The sequence below is a fragment of the Oreochromis aureus genome, linkage group 22 (genome assembly GCF_013358895.1).
Source record: "Oreochromis aureus strain Israel breed Guangdong linkage group 22, ZZ_aureus, whole genome shotgun sequence".
Classification (NCBI taxonomy): domain Eukaryota; kingdom Metazoa; phylum Chordata; class Actinopteri; order Cichliformes; family Cichlidae; genus Oreochromis; species Oreochromis aureus.
In genome coordinates this window covers 28,688,640-28,709,841 of record NC_052962.1, presented here as the reverse complement: position 1 = coordinate 28,709,841, position 21,202 = coordinate 28,688,640, and the positions used below count along the sequence as shown (strand labels likewise).

Here is a 21,202-nt window from a genome sequence, read left to right as displayed (position 1 = left end):
GTTATTTCTGCTCTAAAGTTGGAGTTTTAAATATTAGAGTCTTTGATAGCCTCGCTTTTGGAGTCAGGCTCAAGCGGCTGTTCGGGGGACTGCATTTTGTGGTCGACGAGGCTTCGTTGCTGCTTGATGTAACCACACAGCAGAGTATGCAGGGGAAGGGGAGCCATACATACATAAACCATCATAAAGTTTAACGTGCTTAAACTAAAGATGATGTACATGCATTTTCATATTCTCAGAATTTAGTGCAAGTAAATTCAATTTAACTGAAATATGGGCAAAACTGATGATGCATCAAATCACATCATTGGGGCATTAAACAGCTGACCCCTGTGATGTTTTACAACAGAAGGCATTTTTAAAAAAAAATATGTGCGTTCCAGTGGAAAGGAGGAGAAAGAACAGACAATCTGTAGGTAATCAACCACCCAATGACTGCCTGTGATCTTTTGGGGGAAATCGACTCACTAATGGCTCGCCTTGTGTCCTGTGTCATTTCCTTTTGATGTGATCGTGCAGTGATGATCAGTGATCTGGCTGTGTGTAGTAAAGAGCTCTCAGCAGGCACTTTTAATTACCGGGGGGACTGATTTTGGCCGCGGAGCCCGCCTCGTCTGGTTTTTATTTCCAACTGCAGACTGACTGTAAAACAACACTGCCAGCGCTGTCACCCAAAACCAAAGCTGCTCATGTACAAAAGCAGCCAGGGCCGTGATTATCATCCTGTGTCGGGCATGTGAGCGACAGCTCCTCTGTTTTTACTTACAACCCCCTCCTGCCCTCCACCTCTTTTTTTCCTTTCCTTAAAGTATCTTTCTGCACACATAAAAACTGATGTCAAGTGCACACACTACATGCTCTATCTCAGACAAATCAGAGCCAGGTGCGTCCGTATGAGAGAGTTCATATTAGAGAGATATTGCAAACATCTGCGTGTTCTGCGTGTCCTCATCATTTAGATCCCTGTGTGACAGTAAAAGGCTGCGGAGAGGAGAAGAAGGGAACACCCGCTAAAAAGTAACTCTGCCCGGTTTGTTCTGCTGCCAAAAGGCCTGGCTGATGAGGCTCTGCAACAGGGACAGGGAGCTCACACACACATATAGCTGTGTTTACATCTTTTTGGAGAACAATACACTGACTCATGTTAACCTTAACCTTAAGGAAAGTCTTCACCCTTTGATTTACTGATGTAGATTACAAGGTCTTACTTTTTGCCCCCATTTTAACCCTCATTAAAGAGGCTGATTTACCTCCCAAAGGTCAGCTCATTTATTAAGAGTTCACACAGCATCCCGATGTCATCCACGTTATCTCTGCTGCTAACTTACAACAGAAATCCAGCATTACAAGCTGCGGGCACAGCGTTTGAAAGGGTCTGACTGATAACACAAGACACAAGGAATTAGTTTGATTGATTTTCAGCCAAGTCAGAATTTTATTTCACTTATGGTTCATATTTTTCGCTATAGCATATGCTAAAAATACATTACTGGGGAAACAAGTGATGTGAATTCTAGGCTCACTGCCTCTGTAACCCTATATTTCTTCCCTTGGTCTTTTTGAGCATGTAAAGCATGTTATTTTGAAATGCTTTCCATATTGAAACCCTCGGAAATCATGCCAAACGCCTGTGCTGCAATATTCAAAAAGTGACATGGTCTTCCTTTTGCACACGCTATGCCTTGTCATCAGCCTCATGAAATGAAATTGGTAGTTGTGGCATGACATTGCTAACAGAAACTTGTAGTTTTCCAGTAATACAAAAACACTGTTTCGCATTTTTAAAGAAAAGTGATTGTGCACCAAAATGTAACAGAAAACTGCATTTTAGATCAGATAGTCCTCTTTCCTCTCCAGAGGGACAAAGGCACCAGTAGTTAGCATCTCCCCATGTCACACCTGTTTCCTGCTGCCAGGTTGTTTTGGGCTGACTTCGATCGTAGTATGGACATTTCACATTACATCTAAGAAGATGATCTTTCATATCTCTGACCATCTGTTGGAGGCTTTCATCAGAAGTAGTCAACTAGTTGGCTAAAATCTAGTACAGAGTCTGTGGTTTTTTGACTAATTCGTATTTCCACAATTCTCACAAGTCAGGCAAGCGATGAAGAAAACCAGGGTTAGGTGTCTTTGGAAGGCATTTAAAAGACATTCCCTTCTTTCTCACTGGATGATCGGGACTCCTCTCTAACCTATCAATCCAAAATCTCCCACAGGTGGTTGGTTAGGGGTTAATCTAGTGAATAAAGATGATTGATGACTCACATCATATTCATGCTCATCAAACCCTTCAGTGACGCCTCGTGCCCTGTGGTCAGGGGTATTTTTATCCTGGAATAAGTTTGTCCCATCAGTTTCGAATGCACTGCTGAGGATCTGTTCCCAGGCTTTTTTATTATTAACATCAACGGGATTTTGAATGAGGCTTTCTTATATTTGGAACAGAGGACAGAAGTTCTGGTTTCACTTCAGCTCTCTGTACTAGGGATTACATTCTGGATATCTTGGCCCTTGCGGCTTCGATTCAACTATTGCAGAGATCCTAACACCAGTCTACCAGCCGGTCCGCGTATTTGGCCCGAAATGAGGTATCTCAACAATTATTGGATGGATTGCCGTGAAATTCAGTGCAGACATTCATGTTCCCCTCGACATTTAGCTCAAAGGAGCACTGTGGCCTCACTTACTACTGCTGCAGTAACATTAGAAAGACTGTTTCATACTTTAAACTGCTTCCTTTCTTTATGACTTCTCTGACACAGAGCTGTCTCTTTTCCTTCAAAACTCACTTTCTCCCATTTTTCTTTTAGTTTCATCTTTCCTTACTCGTCTGTCACATTATCTCTGTTCACTTTCCCTCAGTTGTCATCCCATTCTTCTTTCCCTTCCTGCTCTCTGACACACATCTTCTCATGTATTTTCCTTTTCTCGTTCCTTTTCTGTTTCTGTTGCTCCTGCTGTTTGTCTTTCCTTCATGGACACACCCCCTTCTGGCTCACGTCCTCTTCCCCTCAGGTGCATCACAGAGATTAAGGAGTGGTATCGGGACTCTTCCAACGTCTATAAAACGTAACCAGAATGAGGTGTTGTGGATAACGCGGCTCTTTAAAATGTTAAAAAATGTGGCTCCGTGCCCGCTGCCCTCTCATGAAACCTTCACCCGAGGCCACAGACTGTATAGGAGCAGAAAGATCGAGTATGGGAATGCAACTGGAGGATCCTGTTCAAAGTGCGGAAATATAGCATGTGTATCCAAAGTACATGTGGTGAGAGAGAAGAAATCGAGAGAGGGGTTACAGCGAGGAAAAATGAGAGACAGAGAGGGCTTTGAGCTTTCAGATGGGGAACAGTGGAAGTCACTAAACCAAAGTTATTTTGTTTGAGCCTACAGAGCAGTGACTGCAGGTATTAATGGATGAATACAAACACATTTACATGCTGTAAGTGCCAAATTATTACAATGTGGGCTCCTAAAACTCAAATATTGCTAAGTCCTAAGTCCTCAAAGAGAAGCTAAATGCATATGACTGAATCTCTTAAGCCACAAAGTTAATCCTCCTGAGACCTGAGATCATGTTTGGGATCTGTGGGATGCAACAGGTCGGTGGCCGTCAGAACGAAGTATAAGGTTCGGAAAAGCCAAATGTAATGTCTCCATTTAAGGATGTCCGGTCATGACATTTTGTAATAACATAATTTTTTAATGGCTGTTTTTGTTTTCATTAATCAAATACTGGAAATACTGGCCACAGCCAAGCTAGAGCATCTTAAAATATAGTTTATTAAGACATTATACATTGTTTGATTAATGAAAACAAAAACAGCCATTAAAAAATTATGTTATTACAAAATGTCATGAATCGGGGATTACTTTTGTGACTGATGATGTTTGTTTTTTTTAAAAAGCTGCCTCACATCTGCAGTGTCATCAAAATCTAGTGTAGCGGTGAAATTAAAATAATTTTGAGGCATTTGAATTTGAGATCAAAATATGACAACAAGACAAGAGCAACAAAGAAAAAATAATAATAAAATTAAACAGTTTTTGAAAAAAAGCGATGCTGTAATTAATGTTTTGACAGCTGTTTCTGGTATCATCAGATATTTTCCACTGTGTTTGACCCGTGCCTTTTAAATTTAAAGGGAAGCACAGTCAGGAGCAGATTCAACACTTATTCAATTAAATTAAAGAGTCATTTAACAACGTGGTAAATTAACTTACTAACTTAACTATCAGTATCGTCATTACTGCATAATGTGCAGAAGAAAAAGTTACAACTTTTTAAATAAACAATCTCAAATCTGGAGAACAAAATGTTTACTGCAGTAATTGATTGATTGATGCTACATGTGAGGAGCGGCTTGCACAGCGTAAATCTGTCTGCACACTGTAAATGAAACATGTCATCACACTGAAATACTTTCATATTGTTAGTCAGCAAACTAAAATGACTTCATCTTTTAACCTGGTGTTGACGGACGTCATTGTCCCAAAGATTAAATGGAGACTCCTTCCAGCTGATAAAGGTTACACCTGATTGCTTTCTATTTGTAACTTTTTCAAATGTGGAAAAGGAGATTTTTTTTCCGACATCAGTGAATTTTGTTCACTAGTGGAAACAATTTTTATTTTTTGTATACTTTATTAATCCCCTGTAGGGAAATTACTCTCTGCATTAAAACCATTCACTCAGTGAATGTCCTGTTATTTAACTTCCTGTTAGAACAACTGAAACAGTAATTTATGTTACTTGTCTGAATTATTTTAAAGTGTATTCAGCATGTTTATCACAATTTTTAGTGCAAACCTGAGAAGTTTTCTTGATTTTAAAAAGACACATTTTACAGTTCACACCTGTCTGCATAATTGAGCTGCTTTCACCTGTGTAATCCTTCTTCTCCAGGTGTGCAACTGGCCAAAGGACAACTCTGAAACTCAACTCTGCTTTATGTACACGGCACCTTTCATGCATACATGCAGTCTAAAGTGAATTTGGTCAGTTTATAATGTGACAAACACTTGCAAAGCTTATAAATCAAAACAGTCAGACACTGAAAAGAAATATAAAAATCAGTTTAAGACTTTAGGATGTTACACGCCCTCGCCTTGTGCCCTTAGTTCCTTATTTCCTTCCTTCTTTCTTCCTCTTCTCCCTCTTTCTCAGGTGTGCCGGGTTGAGTAATTGAGGATCACCTTGCCCTCACTCTCCCTCTGGACCGAGCAGCTCTCCCACATCTTCAGATCCCAGCTTTTATCTGGCACTTCTGAAGGTCCCGTTTGCCTGTTTTTCCAAAGCTTCATTGTGTGGTTTAATTTTATTACCTATTAGCATCAGCTTATCTCAATTGCAGTCACTGAGATAAGTTTTTCCCGGTTGTGGTTGTAATAGGGAGATGGGATAAAAGTGAGTAATGCACTGATTGCGATGTTAAGGGTCATAAATGATGATGTTTGAGGAAAAGCCAGGCGGAAATATGTCTTTTGGCATTTCTTTTAAAAGGTCCACTGAGGCAGAATCCTGTATACTGTGCAGCAGACTGTTCAAGATACTGAGACCAGTGTCTAAAATTACAGTTGAAAGGAACCAGCTGAGGTGATTTGGATGTCTGACTACAGGATCTCTCCTGGGTACCTCTTAGGTGCTGTGTTTCGGGAATGTCCTACTGGGAGCAGGACCTCTCCATGCAGCAGAGATTACATCTCTCAGCTGGTTTGGAAATGCCTCAGTGTACCTCAGAAGAGCTGGAGGAGGTGGCTGAGGAGAGGGAGGTTAGAGCATCTCTGCTCTGAATTCTTCTTAAAGATATTATCAAAATATTTATGGAAAAAAACTGAAATTCAGTGAAATTCATCTATATATAAATACAAATCTTAACACTGTCTCACTTACAGACAAAATTTCAGTCTATCTGAGCTACAGTATATACACACACACACACATATATATATATATATATATATATATATATATATATATATATATATATATATATATATATATATATATATATATATATATCCTACAGCATGTACTTGTTGAAGGTCAGACTGAAAAAAGAAGACTAAAAAGAATTAAATAAACTTAGACTTTTAAACAAAAGTTGAAAAACTTAAATGCAGACTGCAACATAAAACTGCACAAGACACTACACGCTTGTTATGGTGAGTATAAATCTTAAAGGCGACCGTACATAACCAGTTAAATAATATGTAAGCTTCCACCATAACCAGCTAGGACAAAATATATGAAAACACAGTACATTCATGTTTATTTCAGTAATTTTCTGCAGTTTTCTTTATTGTATTTTAACCAGGATTTTGATTAAAAAAAAAAGTATTTCAAAGATGTTGCTTAAGTTGAAATGCAGTCTTTGAAATACTGTTGATTAGATACTGAAGGGCATCTAGACCTGAAAAAGCATTAAATTCCTGCCCTGTGAGGTCTGAGGAAGAGCAAATCCCAGAGTTTACTTGACCAACAGAAGTGACTTCCCTCTTGTGTCCGGGCTTTGCTGCCATCCGACTCCACAGAAAGGATTTCCCCCGTAAAGCCTCTAACAGGCTGCGTTTACCAGAGTAAACACAGAGGTCAAGGTGAGAGGACTTTTCACTTCTAAAAGCAAACAAGGGAGGCACGTGCTGGATAATATTTAAGGGGAAAGTATTTTATCTGTTTTTGCCGTGCTTGTCTGACATTTCTTTGATGCTTTTTTTTTTCGTACTTCTGTAAATATCTGTTTCCAGATCTCTGTCCTTACCCCTTTTTAACTCTCTGTTCCTCTTGACTGCACTCTGGGCATGTGTGAAACATTTAACATCACAGAAAAGTCAGAAAAAAACATGAGTTCCCACTTATTTCTCCCTCCTCTGATAACAGCAGCTGAATCCTGCACTCGATTTACACCCGTCTTTGTGTCTCCAACAAATATTTTTCTCCATCTCACAGCAAATCTGCCACAGCGAGACACAGAGCAGAAACGCCTCCTCTTTAGAGACGCTGCATTCCAGTCTTTTGTCCTTCGAGGCTGCTCCGAGCAGCCGCTTCAAACCCGCCTCCCCCTTTTTTTTATATCTCACCTTGTTGTTTGGGGACTGACATCGAGGCCCTCAGTGAGCATCGCACGCATTCCTTCCCCCTCACCCTCCTCTCTTCCCTCTTAATTGCCGCTCTTTTCTAAGGGGACGTGTACATTGTTTAATATCCGCAGTCCCTGGAGACAATGGGCCACTTGACCTTTGAACCCAGTGAGGGCAAAAGCAGGCTTAATCTGATGTTGAGATCCTCCACCACCATTGTCTGTGAAGCAAAGAACTCAATGTGGCTCTAGACTGCAGCGGGGTCAGTTATTGCATCCGCACACCAATTTGTTTGTCACATATTGATCCCATCCATTCTCCCTCCCGGGCCGACCTCCAGCACAGAGAAACACAGCCCACCCATGGAAGATGGCACTAGTTCCACATGTCTGCTGACCTTGCTTTCACCCTGCAAACTGTCCCTGTCCAGCAGCAGGTACATCTCAGCTCTCTGTGCTGGAACTGAAGCTGAATATGCAACAAATGTCCCCCCAAAGCTGCCTGTGTACTCTGTATTGTGTCAATCTGGGAGCCTTTTCTTGTGTGTAGACTAAAAAAACTGACATATCTAATTATATAATTAGCTGCTTCTCACTCTGTTTGAAGTAATTCATGTATAAACTGGACAACCCATCATGGAAGAGTTAAATATTTATCTTTCTATAACAGAGAAGAAAATGTCTAAACTATTTTCATTAATTTGAAGTTGGGAAACTAGCAAAGGGGTTTTTAATATTTTTGCTTATAAATTAGGTAAATAATAATTTAGCAGAGTTATTGTCAATTTGCTGACTATGTGGAAACTTTTCAACCTGGAGAAGTGTACTCAAGCTTTATCAAATAAAATTTAGATGGAAAAAATCGGTTAAAGGGTTGCTGTGAGAGGTGGTGAGCACTTTATAAAAACTGATAGCACTAACGCTTACTGGAAAAAGTGATCAAACTATTAAACAGGATTACTGGTGAACAGCAGTTTTGGATTTCTCTGGCAAAACACAAACATTTTTAGTCTTTTATTTTTTTTCCACTACTGATGGATGTTAGATAAAGCCACAACGATACTAATTTACTTTTATTAGCAAAACACCATAACTGGAAACCATGGAAACCATGGACCATATACTGGAAATACTGGCCACAGCCAAGCTAGAGCATCTTAAAATATAGTTTATTAAGACATTATACATTGTTTGATTAATGAAAACAAAAACAGCCATTAAAAAATTATGTTATTACAAAATGTCATATAGTGTAGGCCATATTACTTTTTTAAATACAGCTACTTCTATTGTTACCAGACGTAATCACTTCTTGCCTTCCTTTAACTGTCTTTAACAAAGGATTCAGCTGCTAACTGATTAATTTTAGCAGCAGTTGTACTTTAAGACAATGGTAAGCTAGGCTGCTGTTCAGTCTTTATGCTAAGCTAACCTGCTACTAGATGATTTTATAGACAGACATGACAGTTACTTTAATTCAAGCTGAGGTTTTTCCTTTAAGTGTAATCAGATCACACTTTCCTTTACACCTGTTGTACAGTTAGCGAGTTGGTGTTTTTAGCATGACAAACCCTGTTTTAATTTAGCTAATCTGCAGTTAGCCCAGTTTGTTAACCAGTAATTTGAGCTTTTCTGTTTTCCTTTAAAAATATATATTAATTTATTTTGAAAACATTCATGTATTTCCTTTCTTCTTTTTCTTCTTCTTTTTCTTTTTTTTTAAAGAAAATTGCTACATTAATTTAATGAATATATTACCAGCGTTTGAGTAGTTAACGCTTCATTTTGAAGGTATTGCAAAGTTTGGGGTCAGTAAGAGAATCAACAGCACTCCTGCAGGTGTAGACCAGCTGATATTTGTCTCAGTTTGGTTATGCTACTTTTGCATCTTCCAGGTGCCTCAGTGTCCTTCTGTTACAATGTTGTTTAATTTACCTTTTACAGACTCTGGGCCAATAAAGAGCTGGCATTTTTTACAATACAAAAGAAAAAGTCACGTTAAGAGTAATCACTATAAGCAATGTGGTACTAGCACTAAAACTGTCAAAAGAATAAATAAATACATTCAAAACATCAGCAAGAAAACATTGTAAGTTTTATTGTGCATCTTTATACAGTTTATATGTTGATTTGGTTATGCAAACAGAATATTTAATGCTGCAAAAATACATTATTCAGGAATTTCTGCTTCATAGAGTAGCACACTTTTATTATAGAAATGAGAGGTTCCAATAAAACACAGTGTGGAACAACACTGTTTCTATCAGTTGTTGTAATATATTATTTTTGGATGCCAGTAAATATTGCAGAGCGTAAAGTATAAAAAGTTAAAATGTGCCACTATGATAAATTCACAACACCAAAAATAATCTTTTTTTCTTTTTTGTCTCAGTGGATAATTATTTCCTGTTAATATATGTACATTAAAAACACTGATAGAAATCTGATATTTCACAATCTGTCACATTTCTTTACAAAAACATTACCCATGTGTGTTTATTTGAGCCTGAACCTCCAGATGTGTGACTCACGCCGTCTGGAAGTTGTAACAGAACAAAGCGGACAAAGTAAATGCAATAACTTATTCACATGACTTAAATTATTATTTCCATACCAAATATTTACACATGGCACCTTTGACCATCAGTGCATTACAGACAAAGTTATTGCATCTATATAATCATCTCAAACATAAAGCGGTGGGAAACCCCGCGACGGTTTTGATGAAAAGATGTGAACGTTGGTCGATCGGCAGACGGTCCCTGAGTCATAGGCCATGTCAGGTGCTGAAAATCTGCTATTTTAATCCTGGCAGAGATAAAAATCAAAACTTCCATTATGCTGAACGTGTTTACCTGAAGTTGGTTTACAGAAGAAACAGCTGGAAAGAGCGTAATCAGTCAGTTTGTTCAGTCAGCAAAAATTCTATATTTAAATAACTGGAAACATTTTATTGTTCTAGTGAAACTGGATGTAAAGTTATTACATATTATGTAAAACACTGAGCTAACAGATGAAGAGATCTGGATAGTTTTTTTTTTTTTTTATTCCAAGGCCTTCTTTTGAAAATGACCAGAGAAAAATTGAGCCAAAACAATAAAACCACTGACAGCTGATGGGAATAACATCAACCATATACAATGCAGCAGTCTGCTGGGAAACCTAAGATTCTGGCTTTCATGTGGATGTTCCTTTGACAAGTAAGATACCAGGTAGACTCCTCGATGGCAGTGGGCACAATATGCCCATCTACACTGAAGCAACTACCTAAGAACATGATAAGGAGCTCAGATCATTGACTTGACCTCCAGACTCCCCACTCCCAGACTAATCCAAGCATCCGTGGAGGCCTCACATTTAAAGAACAGAGCCCAAAAGAGCCACTGGCACTGTGTCTGAGCAAAGTGGATGTTATAGATATGAAACAAAACTAAGAATGAAGTTACCGCACTGATGACATACACCTCTACTTAATAAACTCAAAGTAGATCTTTATTTCATTGTTAATAATCACTTAAAAACTGTTTTTTGACTTCTTCAAAACGTTTTAGAACCAGGTCTCTGGTACCAGACATCCTGTCTCCATGCCCTCATGGGTTAGACCTGTGTCCAAGTTTGGCAGATGGTTTTATTGTTGTGGGTGATTCATTGATAATATAGTTTCCTTTCGAGGTCCTTTAACTTTATAGAAAAAGGCTAAAAATGATACAAATTACACATTTAATTTAATCCAATCTTTTGTAAGGTTCAGCATATAAACTGAAGGTTTATTCTTTGTTGAAGATTCCTGGATTTGTGTATGGAAACCAGTCTCTTGCTTGCAGCTTCCATAAGCAGCTGAGCTCATCATAAAGTGGAAAGTTTGCATGTCTGAATCATCACCTTTATCAGTCTTGTGACAGGTAATAGTCTGTCAGCAAATAAGCTGTTATTTACAGATGGTGGTGGCTGCTGCTTCTTTGCTGTGTTTGACTAACTATGACAACAAATTTGGTTATTAAATGGTTGTGAACAGACAGCCACATAATGTCCACTTTGCGTATACCTAGCTTGTATTACCAGAACCTGTTTTTGTAAAGATAACATATTTATGCCTTTTCTGAATACATTTACATCTACATTTATTGCAGGGTGGATTTATTTATCTGGACTACCTTTGTGTGGTTGTTTGGATAAATTTTATTTCTTTAGGACACGACCAGGCTGCAGGGTTTAGAATACAGATATGAAATCATCCTTTTCATCAAAATCTTTGCAAGAACATGCTCAACTTTTTGCATTTAGTATTTTATTAATTTGGCGATGAGATGCATATTTATTTGTCCACAAATCTGTGGTAATTGCAGAGTTTCAGGCGACTAGATTGATTTTCTTTTTTTAAAAAAAAGGTGAGGAGATGGACAAAAAGAGATGTTTGAGGTATCAAGATGACTGTGTTGGATGCATAATTGAAAGAAAAATGCTTCTCAACTTTAGTTGATGTCTCCATCTTGCTAAATAAAGTTCTCTTTATTTCAGATACAGGCTTTCCTCCACGTTGACTGTGATGCAGTTCAATTCCCAGGAGGTCAAGGTAAGCCACGACCCCTGCTGGGCGTACTACCTGCAACCACAAGACTCCACCACCATGTCCTCGTACTGCTTGTACACCACATTGTTTCCTGAGTCGATGTAGAGGATGCTGATGGGGCTGAGTTTGGATGGGGCGCAGCAGCTTGGAGGCATGTTGCTAGGGTTCATTGAATTCATCAGAGTCTGGATAATGGCGTGGTTGGTGGGCTCCAGGTGGGAGCGCAGGGGGAAGTCGCACACCCCCTCGCAGTGGTACGCCTCATAGTCCAGCGGGGCGATGATCCAATCGTCCCAGCCCAGATCTCTGAAGTTCACATGGAGGGGCTTCTTGCTGCACCTGGATTTCGACTTCCTGCCATGTCGCTTCCCATGGCGGGTTTTGGATGCCGCAGTCCTGCGTCTCCTGCTGGCTTTAGTGCCAGGGCCCCTCTCTTTGGGGCTTTTCTCGAGGCCCAGTAAGGCTCTCCCCTCCCTCCTCTCGCTGAAGAGCGTCTGCTTCTTCTTCGACCTGGTGAAGACCACTAAGATGGCCTTCTTCTGCTGAGGCCTCCCATGTCGGTGCAGTCCCAGAAGATGCAGATCCAGCTCCCTCTCAGGATTGTCCAGCATGGCCCTGAGCTCCAGGCAGAAGTGCTTCCCCTGGCTCAGGTGTTGTCGCTCCTTGAATATCTCCCACACGTCCAGCACCTCCCACCTCGGCCTGTGGGAACCCTGCAGGTCCAGTGTTTTGGAGTCGAGCAGCTGCTGGTCGTGGCAGGAGAGGAGCTGGATGTCGACAGGCTCTGTTTCCGATATCCTGAAATTCCCAGACGCTTTGGTGTAAATCCTGAGCTCGGCTCCCAGCACCTCCGCTTTTTCAGAAAGGGTTGAGACATCGAACAGATACTGTTGTCTCCTCAGAGGGGAGAGTGGGAGGTCATCTGTGGAAAACATTAAAACAGCAGGGTCAGATGCCTTCTCACTGAGATGATCTACATACCACAAAGATGTGGAATCTGACAGATAAATATCCCAAATGCAGTCTGCACTGAATTAAACTGGGAAACAGAATATGAGTCACAGGTGAAACAGCAATAATACCTCCATGCACACACTCACACACGCGGCAGAGCTCCACATACCTTGTCCGCTGTCCACAAAACTTGCAATAGTGTTTGCAGCTTTTGAAGAACGGAAAAAGCTGGCATTGAGACCCAGCTTCTCCGCCGTGGAGAATGTCTTGTAAATAGACAACATGTAGTCATGCGGCTCAATTAAGTCTTTAGGTGCTGCTTTGTTGTATCTGTCCTGTGAGGGTCGAGCGTAAAACTCCTTAAAATATTTAGACGCTTCTTGTGAATTAAACATTTTCGCCGCTTTGCTGCTTTTCGGCGCAGCTGGAGGGAAAATAACGAGAGTCTGGAAACAGGGCATGTCCCACACGAACACAAGAGCCCCGCAAAGAAAAGAGAAGTGATAGAAATCCATCCTCTGCGCTCGTCCTGAGTCTGACTCGGAGCCTGACCTGTGGCCGGGGGGGACCAGAGCTGGACTCTGCATCTGCTCCTGTGTGCAGCAAGTGGCTGCTCCGCAAAGTGCGCACAGCTCAGAGGGACAGGCGGCGCGCAGTTTAAAAAAACAGGAGGCGAGGACACGCCTACATTGTTCTAAAGGCTTAAAGGAGCAGGCGAATTAGGCTGTAAAGCTAATTGTTCCTCTGACACCCCCACCCCCCGCACGGAAAGACAGATGTGCGCTCAAAAGACTACGGTGCAGGTAATTGCGCTGACTTTTCTCGCTCTCACCAAACCTGCTTAAATGGAATCGAAATTTATCTTCAGTTTTAAGCCTGAGTTTTGGAAGTTTCTCTGCAGAACTATCCCTGTAACTTAGCTTCGGTGTATTATTTCTTTAGTGTTTATTGTGGAGTGTAATGCCCTCTAGTGAAGCGCAGAGATACTGTTTTGATGCGAAAGAGGAAAGGCGCACAGACGCAACGTCCTTCAGCACCGTGGACAGAGTCTGTGCTCAGCAGATATAAATAATTATTAAAATCCACACAATACTCATTTAGATATATTACAGATTCATGACTAGAACAAACAGACTCTTTTTATTCCTGGCTTTTCGAAATGACGCGCAGAAATGTCGAACAAAATCAGAAATTAATAATAACGAAGAGGAACGAGATGCCACATTGATGTCATGAAGAAAGATATCACTACGTAACTATTGTAGCTGTTGGCATGATGACATTGTATATAATTTGGATTATTTCTTTATCTTGTCAAGATCCATGTCATGATTGTAAATTGTTTAAGCTGTACATTACTTTATGTTTGGTTTTTGTAGTCAACATTTTGGTGCTTTTATTTTGAAAGTCAAGTTCTCTTACAAGTTGCGCTAGTTTCCTCTTTGGGTAGAAAGAAGAAAAACACCTGTAAGCGCGCAGAAAGGATGGTTTTATTCAAAGACATGTTAAGTGGACTTTAACTACACACGGTTAAAGGAAACCTCAGAAGAACGGCGGCTAATTCCCTTTTTGCAGCATGCAGCCAACGAGGTATTTATTGATTTATCGTGTTTGTTGTACAGTGTTATTTTTAGTGCTGTGTCTTACGCTGAGTTTTATTTTGTTAATACTGTATAGTTTTCACGGTGGCTTTGGAGAGAAGTCTTCAAATAAACCAGTGACAGAAAACCACTTGCGTCTGCCTGTGCTTCGAGGGAATTATAACTATACTACACTTTTCTGCATGATTTGAAATTTTTTCGTGGCGTCACGATGCTGTTCATTATTTCTTTATTTCAGTTTTATATTAATTTTGAGACATTTGAATTATTTATATATTTATATTTATACTTATTATTTATAAGGGAAGGAGGTTTTGTATGTAGGAAAAGAAAAACTGTTGAACCATGTGTGAAATAAATAAAGAAATGAAATAAATAAAGAAATGAAATGAAATTTATTCCAGCCCCTTCTAAAATGTCCTTAATAGTGGGAAGATTTAAAGTTATAGCCTCAGTAAAAAATTAAGTTTGTTGATTTCCCAAAGGTGCTGCTTTCAACACTTCATGTAAAGAGTCGTGGCAAAGGCCCATGTTCATGAAAATTTAGACTCCATATACCCCCCCCCCTCCAACCACATTCTCTGAGTAGATATAGGCTCCCTTTCAGTATGTTGCCTACAGCACTGCAGTCTGGGCTTTTAATATTATGTTTTGGTAGTTTTTTCTTTTAACAGTGAAGAGCCTCTATCCACTTTGCTGGCAGGGCAGACCAACGAGCTTTGTTTTTTAAAGCCCCAAAAACATGAGAAAAAAAAGTCATGAGACAGTGACGCAATAAAGATTCACTTAAAGATAAAAAACAGAATTTATTGAAAAGAAAATGTAGTTTCAAACAATCATTAACATGCACAAAACTGTTGCAAAATTTCTTGTTTTCCTTCAGCTGTTTGCAGTTTCAATTTCACTGCTGCACTTTTTAAAAGTAGAGTTAGTCTATTTGGACCTCAAACCCATATTAAATCTTACACACAATACAATGAAAGAACCCAAAAACTAACAGAAATTAACATCAAATGCACAAAATCATTCAAGAAAAGCTTTATTTTTACTTTGTAAAAATGATTATTTGTTGTTGTATTCTTCATAAATCCCTTTTACCTGAGAAGATTTCTTTGTTCTAATGGATATTGATCAGAAGGCTAAAAGCAATGGAAAAATATACCATTCACAATAAACTTTCAACAACAGGTTTGTTTTCATCCTTCATGTTAACGTGACTTTACATCCTTTATCCTTGATAAAGCGGGCTGAGCTCTTCTAACCTATGGGGACAGCATCGGAGCAGCAGGCCACGGTGTAGATGACGCTAGCCAGGCACAGAGCACCAGCAGAAGCAGCTGTGCCGGAGTTGAAGATGCTGTCGTCGGTGACCTGACCGGTGGTCGTGGTAGGTGTCGGCTCTGTAATGTTGCTGCTGGTTGTCGGGATCTGGGTGGTGGGAGTGTTCTTAATGGAGAAGGCTCTTGATGTGGTGCCCCAGTCCTTCAAAGTGAAGACCATCGTCAGGTTCTCACCTGCAGATGAAGAACAGATAATTATACACATGATCGGATCAGTTTCTGCTTTCATAAATAATGCTTGATATTTATTTTATGCACATATTGGTTTCGCAATTTTTTTTTATCATGCTCTGGATGAATGCACTGCACCAGCTGTTTTCAATCTGCCAGTTTTCAAATGTTATTTAGGTTCAGGTGAGGATGTGTGGACGCACCGCTGTTAACAATGGACAGGTCGCTGAAGTTGGCCCAGCAGGTTCTGAACAGGATGGTTGTGTTTCCTTCAAGCCCGCCAACGCTGTTTCCATCGGAGTCCTTCAGGCTGGCTGTAACCATGAGAGTCGTCACTCCCACGGAGACGCAGTTTCCCTGCAGACATTAACAAAGTCAGTGTGAATGGACGCACACACACACACACACACACACACACACAAGGGACGAATACAGACTAGAAAACAGACTTAAGCCTTAATTATATTCCATTGTGGACACAAACAGCTCGAGACCCAATGGCTGAGAGGGTTATTCCTGTTATACGTATTCAACTTATTTAAAGTCTGCTGGAAATGTGCCACCTGGGGCGCAGGGGTAGCTAGTGCACCGTGACGTAAACTCCCACCAAACAAGTCAGTGTGGTCATAAAAACATGCAGGCACATGCACCTTCGCATAGACCGTTGTGCTCATTGTCTGATGAAATTTATCTCACTTGGACTCGAGCAGACCTGGAGAAGAAAGTGTAATCAAGGCTTTCTGAGTTAAAACTAGGAAAATTAAAAACTGAACTGCATTTTTGAATTATTAAATAATGACTGCCATTAAAGAAAGTCCAGATTATCCACTCAGATAAAATCGTTGATTTTCATGCATAAATGTCCCAAAAATGTTCTGTATTTTTACTCTAATAATTCATTCAAGTCCACTCCACACTGACAGTGAAACTGCCTTCTGTGTGAATGATAGCTAAGTCTAGACTACAAACTTTATATTGGATTGAGGAAAAACAAAAGAATCATGGTTACTTTGAGAAATTTACATTTCTAGAATACCAGATGAGTCATACTCAGTCCTACTAAAACAATCCTGAATATAAAGTAATCCAACCCTGGTCCAGGTAAGGTGTGAGAAATATGCAGTGTTTATATGCATTGGGTGACTGAGTTAGTAATGAATGAATTAAATAAAGGTAGAAGGGGATGAACTGGTTGAAATGAAAGATCATCTAATAATACAAAAATCAGATAAACCAACGCTGCCCTTACATCCTTCCCAAAACATCAGCTTTAACACTGGCTGTGCGATAAAACATGTCGAGCTGCCTCACCTCCGCATCCACAGCCATCAGACTGGGCTGCTGGTAAAGAGGACCCACAAACTCCCTGGCTATCGGCTCCTCGATCAGCAGCAGGCGGTCCACGCCGGACACGTAATTCACGGTAGGTTCCTCTCTCGTTACTTCCTCTGTCGCCAACTGAGGTTAAAAACAGGAAATCACCGTGTAAATATGAGACATTCCATCACACACGTAATTTATTTTATCATCTTAATATCAAAACAGCTGTTATAGTGTCAACAGAGCAGATGTTGTTCTGCTTCACCTCATTCCAGCTGGGGTCTGAGGATGGAGGAGGAGGTGGGACCATGCCAATGGAGGAGACATTAAAACCGATGGACTGACTGAGGTTTCCAGTCACTGCTGCCTGACCCAGTTCATCAGCGATGTTCTTCAGCAGGGTAAAGTCCTCGTCATCTGAGAATACACAGGCAGCAAAGATGATGATTAACTGGACTGATTAGACCCTAATGAGCAATAAAATGACACTTTTCCTTCTTCCTAACCGTTGGTGCTGTTTGTGGTTTGCTGGACAGGAGGCTTCTTGATCTCCACCTCCACCGTCAGACCTGTGGATCTCTTCCTGCGACGCGCGCCTCCGTTCTCCCTGATGATCTTGGAGATGCGGATCATGTTGGGAGGAACTTTGAGGAACACGGCGAGGTTCTGGACCAGGTTGTCGCCATAGAACTCCTCCTCGGTCATTGCGGGGAACCCGAAGGCGATGACGAGAACCGGGGCAGTACGGATCTCCACTGGTTGAGAGCCTCTCAGCACGACCTTCAGCATCTTGTAGTCCTGGTCAAAGTAGTTGGTGCCTGCAGTGGCATTCAGCTCGGGGACGTACTGACCTGGAGCGATGAAACACAGAAAATCTTAGATCATCAGTTAATCTTCAGATATAATTCATACATGACAAAGACAGGTCCTTGTAACATTTCCTGTTGCTCTGATTAATATTTGTGCTAATTATTTGCACAAGATGAGAAATTAAGAATGCAGATACTTTAAACTCTAAGACAAAAGGTAAAAAAATATATATTCATGTAAAGCATAAAAGGTTGGAAAACCACATTTAACAAAACAAACATAAAGGGCTACGTGACATTAGCCCGGCTGGCGTCCACTAGATTCTGAAAGACGTCTTAGAGCCAGTTGATGAACCTGATTTACCTTTCTCTCCTCTCCACTGGACATTGTTGGGGAAAACATGGTACAGAAAAACTTGTTAGAATACTCATGTTACTTCTTTGTTGTAGAGAATCAAGTTATTTAGTTATTTTAGTTACCAAGTCAAACCTTGATCAGGGTTTGGGATCATAGTTTTAGACACTTTAAGCTCCACCCTGCTTGTTTTTTTTGTTGTTGTTGTTGTTGTTTTTTGCATTAATATTTGGGTTCTCAGATTGGTTTCATTGTTTTTATTTCCACTTTTATTTTGGTTCCTGTCTTTATAGTTATTTTCTTTATTCTTTTATGAAGCAGGTATTTCCTGGTTCTTTTTTTAACAAATATATTCTCGGTTTTATTTATTGCTACTTTTTCAAGTCTAGTTTCTGTTTGTGTTTAGAGTTGTAGCTTGTATTTAATTCCATCCTCCCTCCCCTGTGCTCCTTGAATCCTGTCACGCTATTTTCTGTTTTATTTTGGTGATCATTTTGTGTTCGTCTTTGTTGACAACTTTAGATCCCACTGTTTATTTATGTTTTTGAATTTGTTGGACTTTCTGCCTAGTAAAGGTTGCTTTTTTTGTTTTTTAAATCTTCTTTGTGAGTCCGGCATTTGAGTCCTTTTGACCAGCCGTGATGCTAATCGGCACATGATATCTTCGTGTAAACATTTAGTACCTGCAAGGATTGGTTTCTTCAAGATGTAGTCAGTGTTATCAGCATTCCACTCAGCATTGGTGGGAGCGATCAGTTGATTATTGACGTACACATCCAGACGCTGAGGGTTGGAATAAAACACTGACACCACGATGCTCTGCACAAATGTAACAACAAAAAGACAATTAATTAAAAATGGAAAAGTGACTGAATGTAGATTGAACTGAAGACTTAGACATCTGGTTTGTAGTTGTGGGCATTTTTTTAATGATTTATCTCAGGAGTGCCTTTTAAAAGCTTTACTCTTTAAAAACAATTAATACATTCAGAGCAGCATTTTCAAAAATGTGGACTGACCTCAGACGGATTAGAGTTGAGCATCATGAGGCGAAGCTTTTGCGGGCTGACGCTTGTGAAGTAAACATCAAAGGAGTGACCGGTGGCTACGATGCTGTGGAACAGAGAAAGTCTCCTCTGGCAGGTGTAGCCAGAACACCAACCGTGATCCTGAGGACCTGGACACAAACACACAAAACAGAGTTTTAAACTCATTCTGCTGTTTTTGAACAGACCGTCAACACCCAAGATCTTAATCATATGATGGAAAACGTTTCCTTATCCTACCGTTGATCAGATCCACGTAGCCGTCTCCAAGCACAGCGACGGGGGACAGACGTCTGGTCTCCGTGTCAGCGTCGAGACTTTCAATCACCAACATCCTGTAGTTCAGGCCGAAGCACTTGTAGCTCTGCCAGGAACTCATGTAGGTGCATGTTCTCCTGATCACACCTACACACAGATTTTTAACTAGATATTTAACACTTTCCAGTAAAACTCATGACCACCGCAGAACAATAAAATTACCCATTAAGCAATAAACCAATGTAAGAAATAAGACAGGAAATATCAGACACTAAGGTATCTGGCTGGAAAAATTTATTCATTTTACTGGTAACATATCATTTTAAACTGAATTCAGTAGCTTGAACTTAAAGAAATAGAGCCTGATTATTGTAAATCAAAGGAAAAAATAAACATTTACCAGACACACTCTTGTATCTCTTCCACCAAGCTCTAGTTACCTTTGTGTGGAGCAATCTGGTTCACCGGGAGTCGGCTGCCATTGAGGGCTGTCAGCATAACTTTGGGGATGCGGTAGTCGCCCAGCCCCCTCCTGGGATCTCCTCCCCACTCATACTCGGACTGCGGCACCACAGCGCCCACTGCACCCAGGAACGACCCATCCAAGTCATTCAACAAGCTTTTCTTCTTCGCGTCACAGTCCATGTCCACACAGTCAGCAGGGTTTACTTTACTGGGGCACAAAAACGTTAGATTTTACTTGATCAAAAGCTCAAATAAAAAAACAAGAAAATAACATTTAAAAAGGTTTTTCAGCTTAAATTCTAAAATGAAGCAGCAGCAGTGAAAATGTAAGATGCCTGTAGAGTGCACAAGGTTATGTTGGCATTTTACCACTCACGATCACGATTCCCGTGCCTCCAAGTTGACTTTTTTCTTTGTGAATAGCTGAATACCACATTTTGATATTTTTTTCTATTCCATGAAAAACATCAGTAAATACCCAGCTTAAAAAGGTCAAAGTTTTTAACGCATTTTCACACAAGTTGTTGCGGAAAATCTGCATCATCATGTCAAAGAGCGGAGGTTATTGGTGGTGATGTCAGAGTCATGTGATTGTAGTTTAGTTTAACATTAGCACTTCACTTCTACACTTTGAAAACCGTACAAGCGGTGTCAGTGTTTGAAGTTTACCTTGTTGAATAAAAGGTTCATTTTTGTAGGCTGACTTACAAAACACGTCATGTCTTCACCATGTGAAAAACACATTATTACAAGTTATTACCCTAAAGCACTCCTGACATCTGTTAGCATGGAGTGACCTACCCCAAATCAGGTCTGTGAATAAACACTTTGGCCTCGTCTGTGCTGTCAATCATCTGAATGCCTGAAATCTGCACAGGGTGCTGCAGGTCTTCATTCAGTGGGTTTGTGATGAACATAATGTTTGCCTCAGAAGAGCAGACATTTCTGAAGTTGACAAATGTCGTGTCTAGAAAGAAAGCCAATGCAATCAGGAGTTAGCAGCATGTTTACTGGGAAAAAGCTCCCAAGCATCATTTCAAAAAGTCAGATTGATTCCAAATCTCAAAGGCTGAACCAACCTTTGACTGTCATCAGCCCTTTAATGGAGTTGTAGTTCATGTTTAGATGATGAGCCTTAGCTGGAGCACTGTTGTGGGCAGACTGGAAATTTGGCCAGCAGATTCCAGATCTGCCACCTGTACACAATGTAAGCAGAAACATCAGTTAAAGAGG

At 40.3% G+C, this 21,202-nt stretch overlaps 2 protein-coding genes across 2 annotated transcripts in view; both read right to left on the bottom strand.

The window, feature by feature from the left end:
* Positions 1-9,155: 9,155 nt before the first annotated feature.
* On the bottom strand, positions 9,156-13,295 carry gdf6b (growth differentiation factor 6b). Its single transcript, XM_031733230.2, has 2 exons — positions 12,774-13,295; positions 9,156-12,572 (listed from the first exon to the last, which is right to left on the bottom strand). Exons 1-2 carry the CDS (start codon positions 13,189-13,191, stop codon positions 11,680-11,682), a joined length of 1,311 nt encoding a protein of 436 aa, XP_031589090.1. The 5' UTR covers positions 13,192-13,295; the 3' UTR covers positions 9,156-11,679.
* Positions 13,296-14,986: 1,691 nt separating this feature from the next.
* Positions 14,987-21,202, bottom strand: part of pkhd1l1.1 (PKHD1 like 1, tandem duplicate 1) — a 46,985-nt gene continuing 40,769 nt past the window's right edge. The window contains 11 exon segments of the mRNA XM_039605464.1: positions 14,987-15,719; positions 15,920-16,073; positions 17,028-17,174; positions 17,302-17,453; positions 17,543-17,887; positions 18,884-19,019; positions 19,220-19,377; positions 19,487-19,651; positions 19,945-20,177; positions 20,771-20,936; positions 21,049-21,165. Coding sequence (XP_039461398.1) covers positions 15,463-15,719; positions 15,920-16,073; positions 17,028-17,174; positions 17,302-17,453; positions 17,543-17,887; positions 18,884-19,019; positions 19,220-19,377; positions 19,487-19,651; positions 19,945-20,177; positions 20,771-20,936; positions 21,049-21,165 — 2,030 coding nt within the window. The 3' untranslated portion in view covers positions 14,987-15,462.